General features: G+C 35.3%; 1 protein-coding gene across 1 annotated transcript; it reads right to left on the bottom strand.

The window, feature by feature from the left end:
- Positions 1-4,559: 4,559 nt before the first annotated feature.
- On the bottom strand, positions 4,560-5,234 carry LOC131041086 (glycine-rich cell wall structural protein 1.0-like). The gene has a single exon (XM_057974063.2). The coding sequence runs from the start codon at positions 5,232-5,234 to the stop codon at positions 4,560-4,562; it is 675 nt and encodes a 224-aa protein (XP_057830046.2).
- Between the last annotated feature and the right edge of the window lie 21,313 nt (positions 5,235-26,547).

Raw genomic sequence — 26,547 nt, 5'->3', positions numbered from 1 at the left:
CCTTTCAATTTGGTCTTTGTGAATTTTACCTTATTAGTATCTTCCATATCTTCATTCTTAATGTACTCCTCCATATCCTTGATTCAATCAATCAAATCATTAAGATTTAGATTTTGAGAAAATGTTGATGCTTCCACCTTTGGGCTCTTTAGAAATCAATCCTCTTTAGGATTTTTCATAGAATTTTGTTCTTCTTGGAACAATCCTTCCTCATAAACTGCATCTTCACTTTCACTTGGCCTCTTTGATCCAATCTTCTCCATAACTCCTCTTGCAATGTTTTCACTTTTCTCTGAGGGACTCTAGAATCCTCTTTTAGAATAGCATGCCATCCAATATGTGTACAACGTATTATTTATGGAGGCATCTTTATCACAAGGATAGAACAAGAAGTCTTAGAATAAACTACCTCACATTTGGGATGATGAATGTTATTTTCCCTTAAAAAAGTAATGCAACAACACAAGAAATGCATGAAGAAAATACTTTCTTCCTCTTACTCCAATGAGATAGGTAATTACAATATTCAAATCTTACAAAATATTAGTCAAATTGGTTTTACAAATATGTAAATGGAGCTAAAAGTGTTGCTACTTATGCTTTGCATTAAAAGAATCAACTTTGAATGATCAACAACAAGCCCAAGTCCCCAATTTATATTATTTTTGATAGAGGAAAACCACTTGCATTATTATAAAGCCGTGGGCAATCAACTCTTAGAAATCACATGCCCTATTCATATGAGCAACACATGGCCAAGCCTTACGTTGCAAAAATGGAACTATGAAGGAAGAAGGGACTAACACTAGTCACAAGAAGGCTAGGCCTTATAGTAAATCAGTTAATTTTTTAGAGAGATAATGATTTTATTTTCCAAATTTTATAATACTTCAAGTGTCAAAATCCAAGGATACAAATTTGACAAATCAATTTTTTTTAGGATACCACAAGAATGCTATTTAAATGCTCTTATAATGTGATCATATTATAACTTAGTAATTACCAAGCAATAACAAAATCATATTATAGCAAAGGCATTTTGTATATCATTAAAGTATTACATATTGTGAGCATGTTATGTAATGTCAGTGCCATACACAGTGAATTTACATTATATAATGTATTTGATAGAGATATGAATAGGTAATGATAGATTGAAAAATATGGAGAGAAAAAGAGATAGATATAGATAGAGCGGGAGAGATGGTTGTAGAGGGGGAGAGCTAGATCAATTGAGAAAAATAGTAGTCTTTTTGATTGACCAAAAAAAAAGTTAATAACAATAAGTTATTAAAGACCATTGTCTATAATTCAATTGCAATCTATAATATTAATAATTAATGATATCATGTAATCACTCTAGGAATTCATTTCCTTTAGACAATACCTTTACTACCAACCTCATAGAGATCTTTATAGAGCTTATGATAGTTTAGAGGTAATTATTTCAAATTATTTTTAATTTTGTGAAGTCTATAATGAGATTCTAATTTTCTTAGTTAGTGAAAATAAAGATCCCTAAGTATTTACTTAATACAAAATATAATAAATCCATTTTTAAAATATTATTGGATAAAAAGAGTACATGCTTGTATATAAAAAGAAAAAATAAAAATCTTAACTAAAAATATATAGCAGATTAGTATTTATGGAATTTACAAAAATTAATGAAAGATGAAAAATATATTATTATACTAATTTTTTCTTTGGTATCAAAAAACAAATGGAGTAGAAACTCCAATCATAAATTTACAGAAATCAGAAATAAGTAATACAAATTTTTTAATAAAATTTTTTTTTTAAAAGAAATAATAATACACATATTCACAAAGAAAAAAAAGGTATATGCAAATATCACATTCAAATAATTCAAATGAAATGGAAGCCTAAGAAAAAAAACATAGTACAAATAACTACTATGTGAAATCCCGTCCCCAGACTTGCTTCATACATCAGGAAGATCTAAAATGTGAAACAGAGAACTCACACCCCAAATCATATTTTCATTTTAGTCTGTTCTCTACAAATCTGTCAGGAGAATGCTTGCTATTTAATCTTAAAATCCCCCATGACTATGACATCCTCAATGGTGGTGATGACCACCAAATCCTCAATGATGAGCGTGACTGTGGGCGTAAGCATGATGAGCATGATGACCTCCAAATCCTCCATGATGTCCATGACTGTGGGCATGAGCATGGCTGTGACCGTGACCCTGAAATCCTCCATGATGACCATGACTGTGGTTGTGATCCTGACCATGAGGGTGACTGTCACCGCGATCATCAAATCCTTCATCTGGGCCTCCTCCATCCACATCTCCAATTGAATCTCCTCCTCCACCTCTATTTTCACCTTCACCTCCTCTATTCTCAATCTCTGTATTGTTCGAGCCACAGATTCGAGCTATAATGGTGAGCACTATCACTATCCCAAATACTCCAAACACTACAAAAAATAATCCATCCACCAGAATTCACAAATGATGGAGGAGAATCATTGACAGAAAGCAATTTACGGGCCTCCATTCTTCCAAGTTCACAATACTCTGAATAAAATATATTGACCAACAGGTTTTACTGATTGAATGAATCAGAATACAGGAATACAATTTTCCAGGCCTGGTATTTGGAGATATCTGAAATGATTTGAATGATATAAAGTGGTCGCAGGTGTGCTTCCAGGTAGCATCCTCGGTATTTCTTCATACGTTTCATCTTTCTTCATATCAATCTCCGGTCTGGTGGGGATTGGTATTGCTTCAGAAATTCTATTGCTCGTCTTCCACACACTTAACATTGCTTTTATCACACGCTTTCTACCCGTGGAGTTGTAGATGTAAGTAACCAGGAGATTTGAATGTTTCAGAGGAATACTTTGACTAATTTCTATATATTGGAATTAAAGAAATTTTCTCCTACCACTGTTGAAAGCCCATCTCTCCACGGCCTATGATGACCGACCATATATGAAAATCAGATTTATCTTTATCTTGTCGTGTTCTGCAGAAAATCTGATCTGTGCTTATCGATTTGCTTGGTGAAAATCTGTTTTTCTTTTTTTTTTTGGTCTTAATCTTAAACTTCCCGTGTATTGCAAGTTTCCAAACCACCTCTCTGTTCTATGTCATTATACTCTGTGTTTTACTGTGACTCCCCTGCATCCTTCACAATAACCCTACGCATTTGTGGAGTTTCTTTATATAAATTCAATGTCCGACTTTAAAATTTCTATATTCAATTTTAAAACTCTTTATTTTCACTCTACATTATAAATTTCCACCATGTGTACAAAAACTGATGTTTTCATGTGTTTATTATTTCTTATTATTTTTATTGAAAATTATTCTATTGAAAACATTATTATGATTTATTAATATTTATGTTTAAAAATAATTCTATTTTCAAACATATAGCTTTATAATATGTTTTAATGATCCATTCTTTCTTTTTTAATATTATGATTTTAATTTAAAATATTATATAAAAAATAATGTGTAAATCACACCTTGATACACAGAATCAGTGTTGACTAATGTTTTCTATTATTTTTTCCTTTTCGATAATTAGTAATTAGAGAAAATGCCATGTATGTGGCACAACATATTGGCTCTAACATATGTAACCTACTACCAACATGGTTTCATCTTCATCTTTGCTCCTACAAAAATGACATAGATTGTTGTAAATAAACATTTTTTTTATAAAGATGAGTAAGTAGTATGTTCTATGAACACATTCTTAAGATTTTATAGAGTGATACTTAATTGAATCCACTAAACAACATATGTAGGTAAATAGCATAGTTATATTCCTTGCTTTTCCTTCTTTATAATATATCTGGTCCTATAATGATTTAATATTTTTTAAATTTCAAAATGGAATAAGTGCATCAAATCTGTGGATAAAAAAGTAGTCAAATTAATTACTCTGAAGATAGATAATGTGATCATATTATGCATTGGTAATTACTAAGTCATAATGCAAGGATATTATATCGTACATTCTGTTCCATATCATTAGGGTATTTTGTAATATTGTTACATAACATGAGTGGACTGCAAAATTTATTTGAATTATATAAAGTAATTGATAGAGAGAGGGAGAGATAATGAGAGTAGGATAGAGTTAGAGAGAAAAAAAACATATACTCTACTCATTCTAGGGAATCCTTTCCTTGAGACAATGCCTTTAATGCATACTTCATTAAATTTTTACAAAATTTATGATAGCTTAAAGATAACGATTTACATTCTTTTGTTCTTGTGAGGTCTATTATGAAACTCTAATTTTTTTAGTTAACATGAATATAAAACTTCAAACTATTTATTTAATATAATCATAATAAATTAATCTTTTCAATATTAATTATAAAATTTAATTATATTTATACAATAATTTCTGTCTGGATACAAATAATAGGGGGTTAGAAGCTCCAATCCCAAATTTAATGATATTAGAAATTAATAATAAAAGAAAATTATATGAAAACAAATCTTCCCATAAATCTTGTCTTCATAATTCTACCATGAGATTGCTTTTATTTAATCTTAACACCTTTCATGTCTGAGTCGATCCTCCTCCACCACCACTGGTAAATCCTCCACCACCACTGGTAAATCCTCCACCACCACTGGTAAATCCTCCACCACCACCATCAAATCCTCCACCACCACTAGTAAATACTCCACCACCACCAGCAGTAAATCCTCCACCGCCATCAAATCCTCCATGATGACCACCACCAAATCCTCCGTGATGGCCGTCAAATCCTACATGATGCCCGTGACTGTGGCCATGAGCATGATGAGCGTCAAATCCTCCATGGTGACCGTGAGTGTGGCCATGATCATGATGACCACCAAATCCTCCATGATGACCATGGCTGTGACCGTGACCGTCAAATCCTCCATGATGACCGTGACTGTGGCCATGAGCGTGGCTGTCGCTCTGACCATGACTATCCAATCCTTCATTTGGGCCTCCTCCATCCACATCTCCAACTGAATCTCCTCCTTCACCACTATGATTACCTTCACCACCATCATTGCGTCGACTCCAATCATTACCTCCTGTATTCTCAATCCCTGCATTTATCCTACGACAGCATCGAAATATAGTGATGAGCACTATCAATACCCCAAACACTCCAATCACTACAAAAATAACCCACCCACCAGAGCTCACAAACGATGGAGAAGAATCATTCCCAGAAAGCAATTTACGAGCCTCCATTTTCCAGATTCACAATACTTTGAATACAATATATTTACAGACAGCTTGTACAGATTAAATGATTTGGGACATATAGAGGAGTACAAATTTCCTGCGCTCATATTTGTAGATGTATATGTTTTGAATCGCCTAAAATGGTCAACTGCATGCCCGGTCTTTGTCCATAGGTTTCATCTTTCTTCCTATCACTCCCTGGTATTGTTAGGATATGTCTTGCTTCAGAAATTCTACTGCCTGATAAGTCTCCCTAAGATTTAACGTTGCTTTCATCACACGCTTTCCATCGATGGAGAAGTAGACCGACCTACGAGATTTGAAAGTATCAGAGGAATCATTTGACTGACTGCTATAATCGTACGCGTTCGTGCTATTTCAAACTAACCGCGACAGTCAAATAAAAATTAGGCTGGGTACAAATTGGTCCTTAGTTTGTCGCTTCAAGTTGAATGATTCCTATAAAGGTATCAGGGAATAAAGTTTTCTTGAGTATGATATTATCAAGAGATTTTAGAGATAAAATAAACTGAACAATCAATGTTATTCAAAAATAACTAGGTGAAGTGGATATTAGTATTTATTTTAAGGTATCAAATCTTAGGTTATTTCAAGATTAAACAAGGTAAATTTTTCTTATATCTTTTCTAGGATTTGAACATTTTGTCATTTATATGGTAGATTGAATTTGTGGTTCTAGGTACTAAAAATGGTAGATTGAATTTGTGGTTCTAGGTATTTTTAGTATGTCTGGATAATTCATGTAACTTTCAAAATTGATTTAGCTATTAATTTTATTAACATATAGATTCCCCTTATTTGTTGTATGGTCTATTATATTCTTGAGACTAACAATATTGATGAACACTAATAACTACCAAATCACTAGAGTATAATTAAAATAGGTCAACTCTAAGAAAAGAACAACTTCACAATTGTGTGAATGATGGAGGATGGTCATATTTTTGTCTAAAATAAATAATTATTGCTCCAATGGAAGTGCTCCTATTTTAATCCTTCAATTGATGAGCTAATAAATGGTAAAATATAATTATATGCTTAAAATGTGTAGGCATCTAGAAATTGTCAACGCTTACGGTGTCGTACTTTAACATATTGTTGGGAAAAAATGGTGTCTCAACCTTGCATTTATGCGAGGTTACTATTTATAGTAAGTTTTCATTTGAGCACGAAATGGTGCGAAACTCTCCCTGAAGCTTCTGGTTGGCTAGATAAGCATTCCGGTAAAGTTGCGTCGCAAGGTCACAACTAGTTTTGAAGATATTAAAGTTTTCGTCTTGGAGGGGTGCAATAAAATATTTAAACTTAATTTTGGGGACTTTAGAGGCTCCGAAACACCCTGAAAAGTGGCCATAACCGGCGAAGCAGGTTACGAGGTGATAGAGCACTTCGCGAGCTTTCCGACGCTTCAAACGGTTCGTCAATCGGACACCCGGTTCTCAAGTTATGGCCTCCGGAAGTTTGTACTCCTGAAATAGGAAAAATAATTTGTATCGAATACATAAATGAGCTGTAAAAAGGGAGTGACACTTGTTGATGTGTGCTTTAACATGTCATAGGGCGTCTAGAAGGGAGATAAGGTCGGCTACACCTTATTGGGTGGTTTTAGCCCATGGTTTTGTAATACCGTTTGATGGTTTCTTGTATTGTATCTCCTATTTATGAGGTGTGTGAGATAGAGGTTGAGTGTAAGAGTCTTATGGCTATTGAGTTGCCTCTGAATCTCTAATTAGTGGTACTCCTGCGAAGAGCTTGCTCTGCAAGTATGTTGTAATCTGTTTTTGATTGCTGAATAAAATATTGAGCTGCTTTTGGAGGGTGGGGTTTTTCTCCCGAAAGGGTTTTCCCCATGTAAATCACTGTGTTGTGGTATGAATGCTATTATATCTATTTCTATTTTCTGTAACTGTTGTAACAATCTGAAAAAGTTTTGCATTACCCTCCTCTCAAGGTTAGTGTAGGAAGTTGTTTCCGCTACTTAACTTCCTTACAAGTAGTATCAGAGCCTGATCACCTTTGGTTTCAATTGTGGGGCAGTTGGGTTTTTTGAACTAATCCAGATTTGAGTGGGAGCTTGTGCAGAAGACACTCTTTGATCTTGTTGCAGGAATATTCAGATGGCGAGTTCGTCAGGGAGAATAGAGGTGGAGAATTTTAACGGAAGTAATTTTGAGATGTGGAAGCTGAAGATGGAAGATCTGCTAATAGATCGAGATCTTTGGGATGCTGTTGATGCGAATGTCCAAAGGCCCTCAGATCCTACTGCGGCAGCTCAGTATGATGTTATGGACCGAAAAGCCAAGGGTCTAATCAGATTGTGCCTGGCAGACTCTGTTCTAATCAATGTCCATGAAGAGAACTCTGCAAAGAAGCTATGGACTAAGCTTGGTGAGATGTATCAAGTGAAATCTTTATTAAATCAAATTTTCTTAAGAAAGAAATTGTATTCCTTGAAGATGGAAGAGGGCGGACGAATTGCAGACCACTTGGAAGCATTCAATATGTTGGTAGCTCAATTAGTATCCGTTGGTGTTAAGATGGACGAGGAGGAGAAATGTCAGATCTTGCTTTGTTCTTTGCCTGATTCGTGGGATTCTCTTGTTATGGCTATCGGTAGTACTTCTGTTGTTTTGAAATCTGAAGACGTGGTGGGTGCCCTACTCGGTGAAGAGATGCGAAGGAAGGTATCCATCAGTTCAAAGGAAGCCCTAACCATTCGTGGAAGACCTAGGGAGAAAGGCAAGAAGAATGAGAAGCGCGACAAGTCCAAATCCAAAGGGAGATCGAAATCTCATGGAAAGTCCAAAGTCATTTGCTGGAATTGCGGTAAACCGGGTCACATCCGTAAGGACTGCAAAGAAGAAAAGAAGAAGAAGAAAAAGAAAAAGTTCGATTCTGATTCTGAGTCCGACAAGGAAGATGGCGATGCATTTATTGCGGCTTTGGCGACTCATGCAAGTAATGATGCTTGGCTAATTGACTCAGGTGCATCTTTTCATATGACTTCCAATAGAGATTGGTTTTCTGAATATGAAGGATTTAATGGAGGTAAGGTGTACTTGGGTGATGATTCACCTCTAGACATTGTCGGTCGAGGTAAAGTTAGAATCAGGTTTTCTGATGGTAGAATAAAAAGGATTAATGGTGTGCTGCATATCCCTGGATTAAAACGAAACCTGTTATCTGTGAGCAAACTGATAGATGCGGGTGTGCAGGTAGTCTTTTCTAAAACAGGATGTAAGATGATTAAGGGTGCTATGGTAGTTGCTAGAGGTGTCAGGTTTGGCACTTTGTATAAGCTTGAAGCATACACTGTTGAGTGTAATAGCACTTCTGTAAAAAGTAAATCTACGGATACTTCATTGGAAGATTTGAAGGTTTCACCTTCAGCAGATGGAAATGGTTTTTGGGTACCTAAGGGTGCTCTTTCGTCTGAAGCAAAGTTACCTGCAGAGAAGACTATGTTATGGCACCAGAGACTTGGCCACATTGGAGAAAAGGGTCTAAGGACCTTGAAAAATAAAAATCTTGTTGAAGGTTTGAATGACTGTAATCTTGACTTTGATTTCTGTGAGCATTGCATTTATGGAAAACAAAACCGCGTTCAGTTTTACTCTAGTTCTCATAAAACTTGTGGTGTTTTGGATCTTATCCATTCTGATGTGTTTGGTCCAGTAGATGTCTCTTCGATTGGAAAATCCACATATTATGTTTCATTTATTGATGATTTTAGTAGAAGGACATGGGTTTATTTTCTAAAGAGTAAATCTGAAGTTTTTAGTCGTTTTAAAGAATTTAAAGCAATGGTTGAGTTGCAGACTGGAAAGAAAATAAAATGTTTGAGAACTGATAATGGCGGTGAGTTTTGCTCTAATGATTTTGATAGATTCTGTAAAGACTGTGGAATTAACAGGCAGAAGACAACTCCGTATTCTCCACAGCAAAATGGAGTTGCAGAAAGAATGAATAGGACACTGATGGAGAAGGCTAGGAGTATGTTGAGTGGTGCTGGTCTCGAACAAAAGTTTTGGGCTGAAGCTGTTGCCACTGCTTGCTACCTAATTAACAGATCTCCTACATCAGCTCTTGTTGATAAAACGCCTATGGAAGCATGGTCAGGTCACAAGCCTTCATTGAGACATCTTAGAGTTTTTGGTTGCGAGGCATATGCACATGTGCCAAAGGAGAAGCGAACAAAGTTGGAGAACAAGGCTGTGAAATGTATCTTCATCGGGTATAATTATGGTGTGAAAGGATACAAGCTTTGGGACCCTGTTGCACAAAAGGTAATTCACAGTAGAAGTGTTATTTTTAGAGAAATTAAGTCTCCTTCTGTTACATTACAGCCAGAACAGACTAAAAAGGAAGATGTGATTCAACTTCCTTCTACACCTGAAAGAGTTGAATCGAGACCCCTAGATAGGCAAGAATTTGAGGAGAGCTTTTCTAGCTCTGAATCTTCAGAAGAGGAGGAAGAACCTCCAACTCAGCTTGTTCGAAGGTCTACAAGACATAGACAACCACCTGAAAGGTATTCACCTAATGATTGGAGATGTATTTTTGCTCTGAATACTAGTGTGGATGAACCGAAATCTATAGAAGAGGCATTAGGTATGAATGATGCAGAATCTTGGAAGATTGCTATGGAGGAAGAAATGGCAGCTTTGAAAAAGAATGATACATGGGATCTTGTAGCATTGCCTGAAGGACGAAAACCTGTTGGTTGTAAATGGGTGTTCAAGAAAAAGATTGGTTCAGATGGAAGCATTGAGAAGTATAAAGCAAGGTTGGTTGCAAAAGGATACTCTCAGGTTGAGGGTGTTGATTACGGTGAGATATTTTCTCCTGTTGCAAAAATGACGTCCATTAGATTTTTGCTTTCTATTGCTACTGCTTATGATTTAGAGGTTGAGCAAATGGATGTGAAAACTGCTTTCCTTCATGGTGATTTGGAGGAAGATATTTATATGACACAGCCGGAGCACTGTGTGGTGAAAGGCAAAAGTAATTTGGTCTGTAAATTGAAGAAATCTTTGTATGGCCTCAAACAAAGTCCTAGGATGTGGTACCAGAAATTTGATACATATGTATTGAGTTTGGGATTTGAACATTCTAAATCAGATCACTGTGTTTATTATAAATCTTATGGTGATCGTTTCTTATTCATTGCATTGTATGTTGATGATATGTTATTCATTGGTAAAGGGAAAGGTATGATTTCAGAACTAAAGTCTCAGCTCGCTGCTAAATTTGAAATGAAAGATCTTGGTGCAGCAAAGCACATTCTTGGGATGGAAATTAGAAGAGATAGAGTGAACAGAAAGCTATGGCTAGGCCAGAGTAAGTATGTGAATTCAGTGTTACAGAGGTTCAACATGCAGAATTGTAGACCATTGAGTGTTCCTTTTACAGTTGGAACGAAACTATCTGTTTCAGATTGTCCTACATCCCCATTGGAGATGGAAGAAATGAGCAGAGTGCCCTACCACAGTGCGGTTGGAAGCTTGATGTATGCTATGGTCTGTACTAGACCAGACATTGCCCAAGCAGTGGGAGTACTTTCTAGATATATGTCTAATCCTGGTAGAGTTCATTGGGATGCAGTCAAAAGAGTCTTCAGATATTTGAAGGGTACTTCAGAGTATTCTTTGTGTTATCATGGTAATTCAGTTGGAGACATGACTTCCCTTGATATCCATGGTTATGTGGATTCAGATTGGGCAGGTGATATTGATAGCAGAAGATCCACCAGTGCTTATGTGTTTACTTTGTTTGGTGGTGCAATTAGTTGGATGAGTAAGCGACAGGCTGTGGTTGCTCTATCCACTACTGAAGCAGAGTATATGGCAGCTACTCATGCTTGTAAAGAGGCCATTTGGCTTAAGAGACTGTGTTCGGATATTGGAATAGAACAAGGTACAGTGACAGTTTACTGTGACAGTCAGAGTGCAATTAGCCTAGCTAAGAACCCGACATTTCATGCCCGGACCAAACATATTGATGTTCAGTATCATTTTGTTAGAGATATGGTCGAAGATGGTAGGGTGAAGCTGGTTAAGGTGGAAACTTTGATGAATGTTGCAGATGCTTTAACTAAGGCTGTGAGCACAGAGAAGTTCAGATGGTGTTTAGAGTCTATGGGCTTTATGGCCCCTAGCAATTGATTCATTGTGTTGACATTCCCTTCCGCTCTTGCAAGGTGTTCGACAAGTGGGAGATTTGTTGGGAAAAAATGGTGTCTCAACCTTGCATTTATGCGAGGTTACTATTTATAGTAAGTTTTCATTTGAGCACGAAATGGTGCGAAACTCTCCCTGAAGCTTCTGGTTGGCTAGATAAGCATTCCGGTAAAGTTGCGTCGCAAGGTCACAGCTAGTTTTGAAGATATTAAAGTTTTCGTCTTGGAGGGGTGCAATAAAATATTTAAACTTAATTTTGGGGACTTTAGAGGCTCCGAAACACCCTGAAAAGTGGCTGTAACCGGCGAAGCGGTTTACAAGGTGATAGAGCACTTCGCGAGCTTTCCGGCGCTTCAAACGGTTCGTCAATCGGACACCCGCTTCTCAAGTTATGGCCTCCGGAAGTTTGTACTCCTGAAATAGGAAAAATAATTTGTATCGAATACATAAATGAGCTGTAAAAAGGGAGCAAAACGTGTTGATGTGTGCTTTAACATGTCATAGGGCGTCTAGAAGGGAGATAAGGTCGGCTACACCTTATTGGGTGGTTTTAGCCCATGGTTTTGTAATACCGTTTGACGGTTTCTTGTATTGTATCTCCTATTTATGAGGTGTGTGAGATAGAGGTTGAGTGTAAGAGTCTTATGGCTATTGAGTTGCCTTTGAATCTCTAATTAGTGGTACTCCTGCGAAGAGCTTGCTCTGCAAGTATGTTGTAATCTGTTTTTGATTGCTGAATAAAATATTGAGCTGCTTTTAGAGGGTGGGGTTTTTCTCTCGAAAGGGTTTTCCCCACGTAAATCACTGTGTTGTGGTATGAATGCTATTATATCTATTTCTATTTTCTGTAACTGTTGTAACAATCTGAAAAAGTTTTGCATTACCCTCCTCTCAAGGTTAGTGTAGGAAGTTGTTTCCGCTACTTAACTTCCTTACACATATCCATGTTACTTGATTTTAGGGTTCTCGTACTTACTAATACTTCCTCTATGTTGCACATTTGATCTTTATCACTTGTCGACATTTGGTCATTCTTTTGCCTATCTTCCCTATTCAATTCCAACCTCTCACTTTTCAATTGGGTCATGTTAATGTCATTTTCAAATTGTAATAAGTGACTGTGATCATTTTGTCATATCAATTGGACATCATCAATCCAAATTGGTGTCAAATGAGGATTTTTTCCTAGATCTTTACCATTTTCAATTAATTATCAATCAATTTGGATCATTTTGGATCCCATTCAATCTTCAATCATTGGCTTCTTTATCAATTTGATAGATTCATCTTTCGTCTTTTGTCATTCAACCTTCATCAAAGCAACCCTTTGTCAATTCTTTGATTGATTTGTCATTGCTCTCAATTGATTATAAAACCCTTATCAATTTTGGGTCGATTAGTCATTGATTCTCATCAGTTGTTATTTATCAAATCAGCCCCTTTGTCACCTTTGATTAATTTTCCATTGGTCTTTGTTAATCAATGCTAGATCAAATATCAATTCCTCGTCATTTGTCTCTTTGATCATGATAAATGGCATGTATTTATTACTTCGATTGCGTCATGACCTAATTCATTTCTAGTCCATTCCCTAGGGCTTTATGATTTAATCATTTAATCCTATTAACACATTCTCCCTTTACGTTAAATAAATTTATTTATTTATCCTATGTCACAATTAAATTGTTAATTTAATTGGCTAACTCATTTCCATTTTGTGAGCTAATTGATAAATGAAATTTATTAATTAGTGTTACCTAATTTTCAATTTCTTTTTCCCACTAATTTCTCCTCCATATTGGGCTCCTCTTTTTAAGGAGAATTTGTCATAATTTGAAGCATGATTTTCTCTCAATTTGTCATATTTCTTGACATAGCAAGTTATCATAGCCCTTGCATAGCAATTTGTCATAGTTTTTGACATAAAAATATGTCATACCTTGTCATAATCATGCCAATTTCGAATGAAATTTCTTCTTTCAATTACTCATTCCAATTTGAGTTTCTCATCAATTTGTTCTATAAATTGAGCTCATTCTTCAATCATTTTGAACCACACTACGATTATCCTTACACTGCAAATTGCATCTTGCTTTCACTTGCTTTCATGTTTGTAGGTGAGATCCACAAACATCAATTTGAAGGAGACAAAAGGACAATGAAGGTCAATGAAGAAGATTTCTGCATATGGTTTGTGTTTGTTCTGAATATCTTATCTTTGTTCCTTTATTAAGTGTGATAGACCTTAATTTTATTAAATTTTATTTTTTGTGGTTGCATAATTTAGTGATTTGATGCTTAACCCTATTTCCTACCTCACATTTCTTGTTGAAATCGATGTGAAAATTATTTAACCTTCTATATTTTGAGTGTTTTCATTGATTGCATAACAAAATTTGTAGGAAAAGGACCTTTCTAGACTTGATTAGAGTTTTTTAACCCTTTTTAGCTATACTAGTGCCCTTGTGGGATAGATTTGTGTTCTTGTGGGTTGGATTTATGCCCTTGTGGCTCAGATTTTCCTTGTGCCTCTGATTTGTGCCCTTCTAAAAAACAACACTAACTGAGGTTGTAGGGTCAGATTAGGACTTTAAAGTATTCAAAATTACTTAAAATTAATTCACATAGTCCTAATTAGGTGTTTGGGTTAATGAACAACAAACTCTCATCTTTACTTTTCATGCAATTGCCTTAAAAAGAACCAAGATTTTTCAATTTGGGCTTTAAAATGAATTCCAATCTTTCAATTTTTCTTAAATTTGTTTGCAATTAGTCTAATTAGGGTTTTGAAAGGTTAAATGAACTCATATAGGCTATTTACGATGATAATGAACAACAACTTCTCACATTAGGGTCAGGGTTTCTAGATGAGTAAAGTTCTACATTTCACTTGGATAGGCTTAGAACTTCCGCATTTCCTAGTTTATTTGTTGCATTTGATTTATTAGGCATGGATTATCATGTGGAACTTTAATCCAAGTGACACATTGAAATCATAGTGAATTTCAAGTTCGAATACGACAAATATCATCAAAATTAGGGTTTACATGCTCATTATGGCTTCAATTTGACAGAAATTGGTCTTTGTTTGACTATTATTGATGATTTTAAAGGCACACTACACAATTTTACCCTTATAAGTTGGAATTGCACCCTTGTAAGCTAGAATTGCGCTCTTGTAAGCTGGAATTGTGACCTAGCATCCTCTATTTTGTGCCCTTGCAGAGGCAAAATCTTAGGTATAACTTTGAAATTCAGTTTGTAATTATGTCAAATTTCAATCCATTATCAAAGGATTAGGTTTTTGGTGTTACTGATAATCTATGAAGTTCTTTGGCAAATGTTGGAAGAAGATTTAAACACAAACTACTAATGCAATTTGATGCAGGACACTATTAAAGACATAACATTTGAAATAAATTATCTTTATTTTTAGTGGTTAAATCATATGTAGATTTGGGCATTAAAAAGAATATGTATCTTTTTTGACTGGGCACACTTGTATGTGTGAGAAGACCAACTACTAATTTCTAGGAAAGTAGAGTGCATAAACACCTTTCAAAATGTCAATTTCTTAGTGGAGAGAAGTAGGGATTACTTTTAATTCCAAATAAAATCATTAAGATGTACAATGCAGGAAATAGAGAAACACAAATAGTTTTCAAACACAAAATTAACATCATATTTTTATGTGGGAAAACCCTTATGGGTTAAAAACCCACACACCAAAGCACTACCCACTTGTATTATTGTAAAAAGTAATTAAAGAAACGATATACAATTTCATGCTCTGACCTAGCCTCTATTCATGCAACAAAAAAAATCAGATTGAATCCAATCCACATAGATCATAGTCACATTATTCTATAGCTTAGAATTTGATTAAATCACCAATCATTCCATCATCAATATTGCAACCATTTTTCAGATGTTTATATCTCTATCAAGAAAAAAAATTTGTTTCAGTTCTCATGGCTCTATTCAACCATCTCTATGAACTCTCATTGAAATCCTTAAACTCCAACTTAGACATATCATAAACATCCAACTCGGCAGGTCAGCATGAGTCCATCATGGTCCCTCTATATTTCATAGCTTATCAGCAAGAGGTTCACCTTTGGCGATGACTTACAACTCTCTCATCAAACTTCCATATCTTATTGAAACCAGCGATATTGTCTAGACAATCCTCATGTCTTATCAACATGGTCTTTTCCGCCAAGAGTATGTCTTCAACATCCTTCCTAAAATTTCTTATCAAACCTTTACGTCACACCGAAAACAATAGCTCATTGCCAAGACTCAATAATGTCTCAATGACATGGTATTATCGATAAAAGCACATAACTTTGGCTAGCTTCTAGAAATGTCTTACCGAACCCTTCACATAAAAAATAAGTCTTCATCAAGACCATTGCAAAGTCTCACAGAAACCTATCTTACCGCTATGAAAATGCGACTTCAACTATTGGCTAAAAGAGTCTTATCGAAAACACATGTTACACTAAAATATCTATTTTTGTTAAGACTCACCAATGCTACACCTAAATAAGAATTGTTAGTGAACTAACATGACTTCGGAAAACTACTTAAAGAGTCTCGCCATACTCAAATGTTACACCAAAATCCATATGTAGCTCTGCTGAACTTCGCCAAGACATTGAATAGGTCATACTGAACTTTCTGAAACTAGTCTTTTATGAGATGTTTCAACTAGTAAATTTGAGGCATACTACCTCAACATTCTCCCATTTGATGAAAACTTATTGGTACCTCTTGAACACTTAGAGACCACTAAGAATCATGGGCTCTAATGCCCATAGAGTTAGAACACCATTTCAACTTAGTCATGGTCACAATTTTTGTCAACACATCTGCAATATTCTTCAGAGTTTCCACCTTTTCCAAATTAACCTTTCCATCTTCCACCATGTCATGAACAAAGTGATATAGCACATCAAAATATTTTGTTCTAGCATGGAAAGTTGGATTTTTTGCCAAAAATGACACTTTGGCTATCACAACAGATGTAAATCTTCCCTACATTAAACCCAACATCAGAACACAAATTATTAAACCAAATAGCCTCTTGATAGGCATGAGTTTTTTCCATGTACTCTGTCTCTGTAGTGGACAAAGCGACTACAACTTGTCGTTTACACATCTAATTAATTGCACCACCATTCAATGTGAATACATATCCATTGGTTGATCTTCTGTTGTTAATGTCCCCTCCCTAATCTGAATCCACATATCCCTGATTGATGACATTTCTCTCTGATCCAATCAAATTTCCATAGTAACATAGAGCATATTTAGAAGTACCTCTTAGATATCTAAACACTCTCTTCATAGCATCCCAATGAGGTCTTCCTAGATTTTCCATAAAGTAGCTTAGTACTCCCACTTCTTAGGCAATATATGACCTAGTAAAGACCATTGCATGCATTAAGCTACCAACAAAACTTGCATAAGGCACCTTGATCATGTCCTCCATCTCAGTAGAATATTTTGGATAATCTTCAATAGAAATTTTTGTTCCCTAGAACACTGGAACAACTAACTACTTGTAATTTGACATATTAAACCTCTCAAGGATAGTACTAATGTACTTTCTTTGACTAAGACAAAGCTTTCTACTCTTCCTATCCCTTTCGATTTCCATTCTTAAAATATACCTCGCTACACCTAAGTCTTTCATTTCAAAACATGCTGACAACTGAGACTTTAAATTAGAAATCATAACTTTATCATTCCTAATGAATAACATGTCATCCACATATAGAGAAATGATAAGAAAATGATCATTTTTAGTTTTGTAATATACACAATGATCAATTTTTTATCTTAAAAACCTTAATGATAACACAAAGGTGTCAAACTTCTGGTACCACATTCTAGGTGATTATTTTAAACCCTAGAGAGATTTTTTCAACTTACAAACCAAAGATTCTTTACCTTTTTCAACAAAGTGCTTAGGATGGGACATATAAATATCTTCCTCCAAGTAACCATGAAGGAACATTATACATATCCCCCCGATCAATCTTAAATTCATATGTTGCTAGAAGTGACAAAATAAATCGGGTAGAAATCAGCTTTGCTACAAGAGAAAAGATTTCTACATAATCAATTCTTGCTACCTAGGAATAACCTTTAGCAACCAACCTAGCTTTGTACTTTTACACATTGGCATCGAGACAAATTTTGTTCTTAAATATCCATTTGCAACCAACTGTTATTGACCTTCAGGCAAGGGCACTAGATCCCAGGTTTCATTCTTCTTTAATGATGCCATTTCTTCATTCATGGCCTCCAACGAGGAGTCTAAATCAGACATATTAATTGCCTCCTTCATAGCCCTAGGCTCATCAGTGTTGGTAATCAATGCATAGGCACTATTCAAGTACAACATCAAATAACCATACCTATTAGGTTATCTTCTCTCTTGTATAGACCTCCTCAATGGCTGAGGTGGAGGTTCTTGTTCTTCTTCTTGATCAGAAATTTCAAAGTTGCTTGAGCTCTCCTCCCTTTTAGGTATACTTGAGGTTTGCAGTTCCTCTTTTTCTAGAGATAGGAATTTCAATTGCTTCTTCCTCTTTCTTTGTCTTTCTAGGGTATAGATCAACTGAGGTAGGATTCAACTTATAGAAGATTACACTTTTTCTAAACAACAACTTCTCAATGACTAGATTCCAAAGCTTGTATCTCTTTACACCCAAGAAATAGCCACTTAAGACACACTTAATAGTATTTTTTTCCAATTTGCATCTATTTACATTAGGAACATAAACATATGCCTCACAGACAATGACATGAATATGTCTCATAGAGGGATTCTTACCAGATCATGCTTCCATGGGCATTTTTTCAGTCAACACTAAAGTGGGAGATCTATTTTGTAGATAGCATGCCATGGTTATAGCTTCAACCCAAAACTTCTGCTCAAAGCCAACACCACTCACTATGATTCTCATCTTTTCCATTAGAGTTCAATTAAACCTTTCAGCAACTCCATTTTGCTATGGAGTGTAAGGTGTGGTCTTATGCCTTTTAATTCCATTGTGTTTGCAATATTGTTCAAACTCTATAGAACAAAACTCACTACCATTATTAGTCTTTCAGCATTTAGTTTTTCTACTAGTTTGATTTTCAATAATTTAAAAAAATAAATTTAATGGACTTATAGCAACATAGAATCTAGTACCACATTCTAGGTCATTGTTTTAAACCATAGAGTGATTTATTACAAACCAAAGACTCTTTACCTTTTTCAACAAAGTCCTTAGGCTGGGACATATAAATCTCTTCCTCCAATTCACTATGAAGGAACATTGTCTTCAAATTCATTTTATCAATCTCAAAGTCATATGTTGCTGCAAGTCATCTGTGAGGTCCCAATCTTCTTGTTTCATTCATGATGGTTTAGTTCCAGACATTGCAACCCAGAGATCCCTATCCACCAATAGGTCTTCCACCTTGAGTTTACATAACTCATAATTTCCACCACTGAATATCTCAATGTCAACTCTCCTTGATGTGCTTGCCATATTCAATCTTTAGTTTCAAACATAAGTTCTCTGCAAAACTCGCACTACATAATTAACATGAAAAAATCGTACTACCCACAAGGATAACACAATAGGCCAGCCTCTAATATCACTTGTAAGGAAGGAAAAGTGCAAAAACACTTTCCAAAATATCAATTTCTTAGAGGAGAGAAGAAAGGATTACTTTTAATTCCAATTATAGTCATTAAGATGCACAATGCAAGAAATAGAACACCACAAAGAATTTTGAAACATAGAATGACAACCAAATTTTCACATGTAAAAACCTTTATAGATAAAAAATCCACACATCAAAGCATTATCCACTTGTATTATAGTAAAAAGTAAAAAGTAAAAACTATGGCTAAGGTATGAAAAAATTAAAGACTTAAGTTGTTGTAAATGACTGATAGATAATTAGAAATGTTGTAATAGATATAGAACTGGGTAGGAAATATTACTGTGCACCTATGTCCAGAATCTAATATTGATATGGTAGGACCAAGGTGCCCTAGCACCATGCATGGTCTTCTACAATTGAGCTATTGTCAAAGAATGTGCAACCTAAAGCAGTCTGGAAGCCATTTGTGAAATTTGATGTAAAATGTTGAGTGCTAGGGAACCCTAGCACCTTGGTCCTATGATAGAGGTTCCCTAACACCCTGGTCCTTGAAAACTAGGTCTAAAGTCTGGGATTGGGTCTATATTGAGCTCCTGATCTTATCTAAGGTTTTTTGACTCTATTGGGTACCTATAGCTACATACAAGAGAAAAGAAAGGGGGTTGTGGATAGTGGTTTACCTTAGATCAAACCCTAGGTTTGAAATTAACCCCAATTCAAAAAATATTGAACTTTAATTGAATTGGAAGGATTTCCCTTTGAGAGAAAGGCTAGATCTAGAATTGAAATGCTTGAATATAAATGATTATGCCTTAAGTAGGTGATGCAATGTTCTTAGGATAATTCCTCTATGTGTGGATGCAATGACAAGAGAAATCACATAAATGAAAGATGTCTTGATGTGGTTTGTTACTTCTTGAATTAGATTTTCTCTCGAGGAAGAAGAATTGCTCTTGAATTGGATGATAATGTAAGCATAATATTTGAATTAGATAAAATCCATCATGAAATCATAGGTAAAAAATAATGAAAGATGCCTTGATGTAGTTTGTTACCCCTTGAATTAGATTTTCTCTCGAGGAAGAAGAATTGCTCTTGAATTGGATGATAATGTTAAAAATGAATGGAGAGAGATGCCTTATATAGGGATTTCATAATTAAAATTACCTTTAGGATAACTTATATTTGATATATTTTTACACAAAGTGGGATGTCATTTAGAAAGGATGGCCAAGTTATCCTCCCGATGTTTGAGGAAAATAGTGCAAGACCACGGTGGTAGTCACCCTAGTCCCGACAATATTTTTTTTAATTTTAAGGTATGCAAGATAACAGGTTTTTAATGTTGATTCCATCTCAGTGGATCAAACCATAATATATAGATATGCAGAATATGTCTTGGAAGTTGAAATTGGGATAGGATTAAGGATAAATCACTGTTGGTGTAAATTATGTTTCATAATGTCAGCTTACTTAATTTGACTTAGGATAATGCATTCCTAGTAGTTTAGATATGAGACACTTAGGGAAGTCTGCACATAGGGATGATGTATGTAGGAGAAATTCAACCTTTTGTGGTCTTATCTTGTTGTTACATTCCACCTTTGGTGGGTGATCCACCTCTTGTAGAATATTTTATGATTTCTCCTACCTACCCTTACCTACCATTGTATCTCATTGAGCCACATGTCATGATTGTGTGCTCACATATCCATTTGGCCTTTCCTTTATAAAAAGGCTCATCTACAATTTATATAATTTTGGATGATCTAGTTAATTAGTATTTTGAATATTGATTAGAATATAGTTTATTCTTATCAAATTTATTTGTCTCTCTTTGTGCTATTCAATGTTCTCTTGATCTTGGCTATTTTAAATAAATTATTACATCATATCAGAGCCATTGGGGCTTCATTGAGTAATCTATTTGGAGATATTTTGGAGCATTCATTTTTTCAGATCTAGGGACTTGCACATTTTGGGGGCATCCTATGGCAATTTCGAACTCATTGTTGCATCTGACAGGCCATTTCCATCAATTTTGAGTATAAATTTACCTATATTTGGTGAAAATTCTAATTTGGGCTTTAGAGGAAACATTTGCCCAGTTTGAGCATATGGGGGGATTTCAACCCCATGACACTGTACCACATGTCATTGTTCTACATAACATCATAGCTTGTTCCTCACGTATTTTCTACAGGGTGCCACCATAAAGCCACCACCATGCTCTGTGCTTTGCCACCTATGGAGCTCTCCATGCTACATAACCTCCTCGCGATCCAGCCACCGCCAACTCCTCCAGTCAGCACAACCCTGTTGGACTACCATCCTACACTGGTCGGTCAATATTTAACACCTCGACGTGACATATTCCAATAAGTCGACAACCTACCACTCTACCAACATGTGGAAAACATCGATTTATCCCTATCATTATATATGCAGACAGTTTGTGCACAATCAACAACCATGCGGACCTACATAGTAAATAGACATCTATTGCCACATTACCAGTATGGATTGACACAGATAGCCTACCAACTCAACAATACATGTCAACATTTTGGTCCATGTGATAGGTCCACGTTATCTTATCATACCTACCATCACATCATTCGTATGACACATGTCACAAGAGTGATGGGCAATGACATCGTCCGTACTATATGGAAAGTCTATGGAGGTAGGGAAGTGACGTTATTTTGTTGGCTAGATGGGTATCAAATTTAAGTTGGTCAAATGCTAATGTGAGCACTGCATTAGCATTTTTTGAAATTTTTTTGAAACCCTCTTCAATGAGTTTTTTGGTTTTGTGGTCCAGTTTTGGAGGACCATAACTTACTCATTTTAGCTCCTTTTTTGGTACAATTTTCTATCATTTGGGCTACTTTTTTATGCTCTTTGTAATGGTGATAGAATTTCTTGATTTTGGTAGACGCAATTTTCTTAATTTATACTTTTTTATGACTAAACCTATCCAATCCTCATTTTTGCAACTTCAAAGGATTCATTTGGGGTCATACAACCTCCTTTTCAAGTGTCGATTTTTTGTAAAGTGTATAATTTTTAGTCTACTTTCACATGGTGCTATCGAATTTTCATCATTTTGAGTAGAAGTTGTACTTTTAGTATATGGTCATTTTTGGCCTATTTGGTACTTTTATTTTTCTTGGATCTCAGTTTAGATAACTTGGAGTATTTTTTAGTCTCTTATAGTCTATTTAAGGTTGTTGCAAAGTTGAAATAAGAACTCCACTTTGCCATTTTTTGCAAGTGGCCCATTGTACACACACTAAGTATAAAGTGCGAAACCATCATTTTTTTTTTTTTGGTTGGGGGGGGGGGGTGGTGGCCGTTCTTTGATTGAGTGAATTTGGGGGGTGTCTTGTATTATTGTGCATATTTCTATCTTGTATTTTTCATCTTGGTACTGTAGGTTCTCCTAAATTTCCACTTTTAACTCCACATAATTATGCATCATGGAAAATTAAAGCATGGAGTAAGTTAATGAAAAAAGGACTCATTCATTATGTAAATGGAACAATAACAACACCATATGATCCTAATGCTCAAGTTGAATGGCTAAAAATTTTTTTTATGGCACTTGGAACTTTTAGAAAGTATATATCAAATGACCTCATTTTTTACATTGAGAAATGTACTACAGTTAAAGAGGCTTGGGATATTTATGCCAAATTGTACAATCAAGTTGATGAGATTAGAGGCTTCAAGCTTGATGGTGAACTCACAAAATTGGATCCCAAGGATTCTAATACAATCCAAGGTTATGCCATGAAAGCAGATGAGCTAAGAGCAAAGCTTAGGGATTGTGGCATTGACAAAAATAAGCTCATATGGTGTACAACTTACTAGACAAGCTTCCATCAACATATGCAACCTTTGTTTCTATCTTTCACACCCATCAATTGGCTAAAGGTGCCTTATACATTCCACCATCATTTGATGTATTCATAGAGATGTTGATACTTAAGAAATCTAAGTTCACTAAGATGGGGCTTCTCGAATCTTCAAAGTCATAAGCTTTGGTGGCTAATAAAGGGAATCAAAGCAATCAACGAAAAGGAAAGAACCAAAATAAGTCTAAGCCAAAGCCACAACAAGATTGAGCACAATCATCCTCTCCACAACAAGGTGATTCTACATCCTTACCTAAATGGAAATCATATATGGATATTATTTTTTGTGCATATTGCAAGAAGTTGACAGATGATGAACAACATTGTTACAAGAAAGATATTGATAAGTTGAAACATCTTAACAAGAATAAAATTAGTTTTCCTTCTAGAATGTCTACTTCGGCTTCTTCTTCAAAGGAAAGGATAAAGGAAAGGATAACTCTTTTGGGAAAAATAAAGGACAATCTCTTTGTTCTACTACAAGTCATGATTCATGGAAATGGCTTCTAGATTCAAGAGCTTCTCATCATATGGCATCTTAACAAGTTATGTTCTGTTCATTTGATCCTTGCAACATGCCACAAATTTTGATTGGAAATCATACATATATTGATGTGATTTTTGAAGGATATAATGCCACTGGGGATAACTTCTTCAATGGTGTGTTGTGTGTACGCAACTTGAGAAACAATCTTCTTTTCATCTATCAGATCACACATGGGGCAACAAGGAAAACTATGGAGTTCACACCTAATTCAATTATCATTAGAGACCTAGAGAGTAGAGCTATCATTTCAATTGGGGTGGTTTATCATGCATCTCAGTTGTACTCCTTTTCACATTTTGGTCCTATTGATGAGGTTGATTCTTCATATGTTGATCATACTTCTCATGATGATTTAGATATCGAGGAGAATTTTGGGTACTTTAACTTGAGTATTCTCATATGTGAACCTATTCTTGAGCCTTGCATTTCATCTCCTCCCATTGATATCACATCACCTCTTGTACTTGATGAAGCAGATATTGCAACAATTTTGCCTTCTTTTGATTCAGTGCAATAGGATATATTTATGATTGGGGACTTGTAGGATAGGGTGCCCAATCATAAACTTTTTCTTCCATTGCCTTTTCAACTCCAACTACATTCGTAGTCTCCCCAAAAGTGAGAGTTGAAGGATGAAGGATAAGGTGACACTTGTGACCTTCCCTATAGGAGAAATTAAAAAAATAGAGCTTCAAAAATGCTAAGTAGGGAGTTGTGTAGGAGTTGTTGTTTTAGCAAGTAATAACCTAACATCATTTGTCTGGGGACTACATTTTAGTCTTGGCCACTAGAAAAGTTTTGGAAAGGATAAAAGGCCATACTACTACAAATTTCTTCTCATACTTTGCAATTGGTTGTCTTGACTCCTTGTTGGCTTAATTTTGTGAAATAAGTAGTGTGTTGTCTAACTATTATGGTGAGGTATATATATATATATATATATATATATATATATATATATATATATATATATATATATATATATATATATATATATATATATATATATTCTCTTGAGTTGTTTAAAATTGTTAGTGCTTGTCTTGGTGTGTGAAGTCCAAGCTCAACCTTGGCAAGGTAGAGAAGAACTGAGGGTGAGAGAAGAGTGATACACTTAGCTAGTTGAGAACTCCTCTAAAGGAGATTCATGAGCCAGTGAGAGACTATGTAGCCAGATATAATAAGATTATCCATAAAATTCCCTAGGCTAAAAGACCAATTGCTGATAACCAACAGTGTTTCTTTATCAACTCTATGCCTCCTGATGTTGGTTTCCATCTCAGAAGAAATAGGCCAGTCGATCTTGATATTGTACAAAAATCAGGCAATAGAGCTTGAAGATGATTTAATAATAGCCAAGAAGTGGAGAAAGGATGTGCAAATTCCTCAAGGTCAATCTCAAGCATCCACCTCTTTGACCGATCTAGTTGTTCAAAGCAGCATATCAAAATTCTTGCCCAATTCATTTATAGCATCGGCTGCTACAGAGAACTTCCCATATCCCATGCTATAGAAAGATTTGATCTTACTTCACCAGAGAACAAAAATCTAATGAGTCAGGTTCAACGAGCTAAAATTATCGCGGGGGCTGTGGAGAAATGGATTGAAGGAGTGATTAAAGATGGTGATAACTATATCACAAGCTCTAGAAAGTTATGTGATGAGATGTAGAGCCTCATTGCAGACATTAAGAACCAGATTTTGTCATGGGAAAAAGAAGAACATAAATGGGAAAATGTCTTTCCTATGCTCACCAAAATAGAAGAGCATGGGGCTGCCAAATTTTTAGCAGAAAACTCAATCAAGTTGGTAACTGATGAGTGCAAAATTTTCATATTGAAGAAGATTATGATGTGGCGAGTACTCACTTTCAAGTTTGTGATTTCCGATGCCAAGAATTTTGTTTATGAGCTTTAGGACCTTCAGTGCAACTTGGTTAATGACAACAAAGTGGTTAATCTGGACCACGATTGGTAGTTGGGAATTTGTGGTTTGAACACACAGGATGTGATAAAGGATTTTAGGCTATACATGGAGAAAGGTAAGGCCAAAGGCAATTTCACTCGCAAAGATATAACACAAGTCGCTCCGATCGTGTCCATGACATTTATCGGTAATGATCATTTACCGAAGCATGCTGAGAAAATGGTGAAGCACAGATAGGACAAAGAAGCCACCAAAGCAAAAATCAATGCCATGAAAAATTTGAGCCAATCGATAATCGAGGAGCTTGCAACCACCCACGACGCCTAGGAAAGCGGAGGAGAGGATGATGATGGAAAACAAGCATGACATATTGATAATTCTTTATTTTTATTTTATTTGTTTTTCATGATCTTGCAAATGACTTCAGGACATCTGTCCCTAAAATACTTTGTTCATTTTTATAATTGTTTCGGAGGAGGCTAAGTTTTAAGGGAGACCTCCTCTATTCTTTAAGACTATAAATTAGATGAAGATAGATAGAGAAGGGGTTAGAATAGGTAACTTAGATTTAGGTTTTTAGAATTTTTGTGTTTGTTGGAAAAGAAGTCATCAGTTTCTTTTTGAAATCTGAAATTGGACAGGACTTATATGGGTATTGTTGTGCCTTTGATGCATGAAATACATATATATATATATATAAAGACCATATGCATTTTTGGGGAGGAAAAATCTTTGAGTTTTGAATCCATGGAGTGGTATTTCTTTGCAAATATTAATCCAAATAAATGACTATGATTACCTTTTTGATGATAGATGTTGTTATTAATTTGGGGCTCCTTTCTATGTGTTTTTAAAAGATATGTGTTTGGAAAGAAATTTTATTTCTCTTACCTATTTTTAAGAAATGTTGAATTAGTGTTTTTGAAATTTGTTTCGATCACCTCTATTTTTCATGTTGAAGCTTTTTGAAGAATAGTTTTCTCTGAAATATTTGTAAACCATTAGCCTCTAATCCAAGAATGAAGTAGGCAGCCTTATGTGCTTTCAGGTTA

Source organism: Cryptomeria japonica, chromosome 11 (genome assembly GCF_030272615.1).
Source record: "Cryptomeria japonica chromosome 11, Sugi_1.0, whole genome shotgun sequence".
Lineage (NCBI taxonomy): Eukaryota > Viridiplantae > Streptophyta > Pinopsida > Cupressales > Cupressaceae > Cryptomeria > Cryptomeria japonica.
This window is presented reverse-complemented; position numbering and strand designations above follow the sequence as displayed.

Coding starts and splice junctions, on each gene's coding strand:
- LOC131041086 (XM_057974063.2), bottom strand. CDS start 5,234: ATGGAGGCTCGTAAATTGCTTTCTGGGAATGATTCTTCTCCATCGTTT.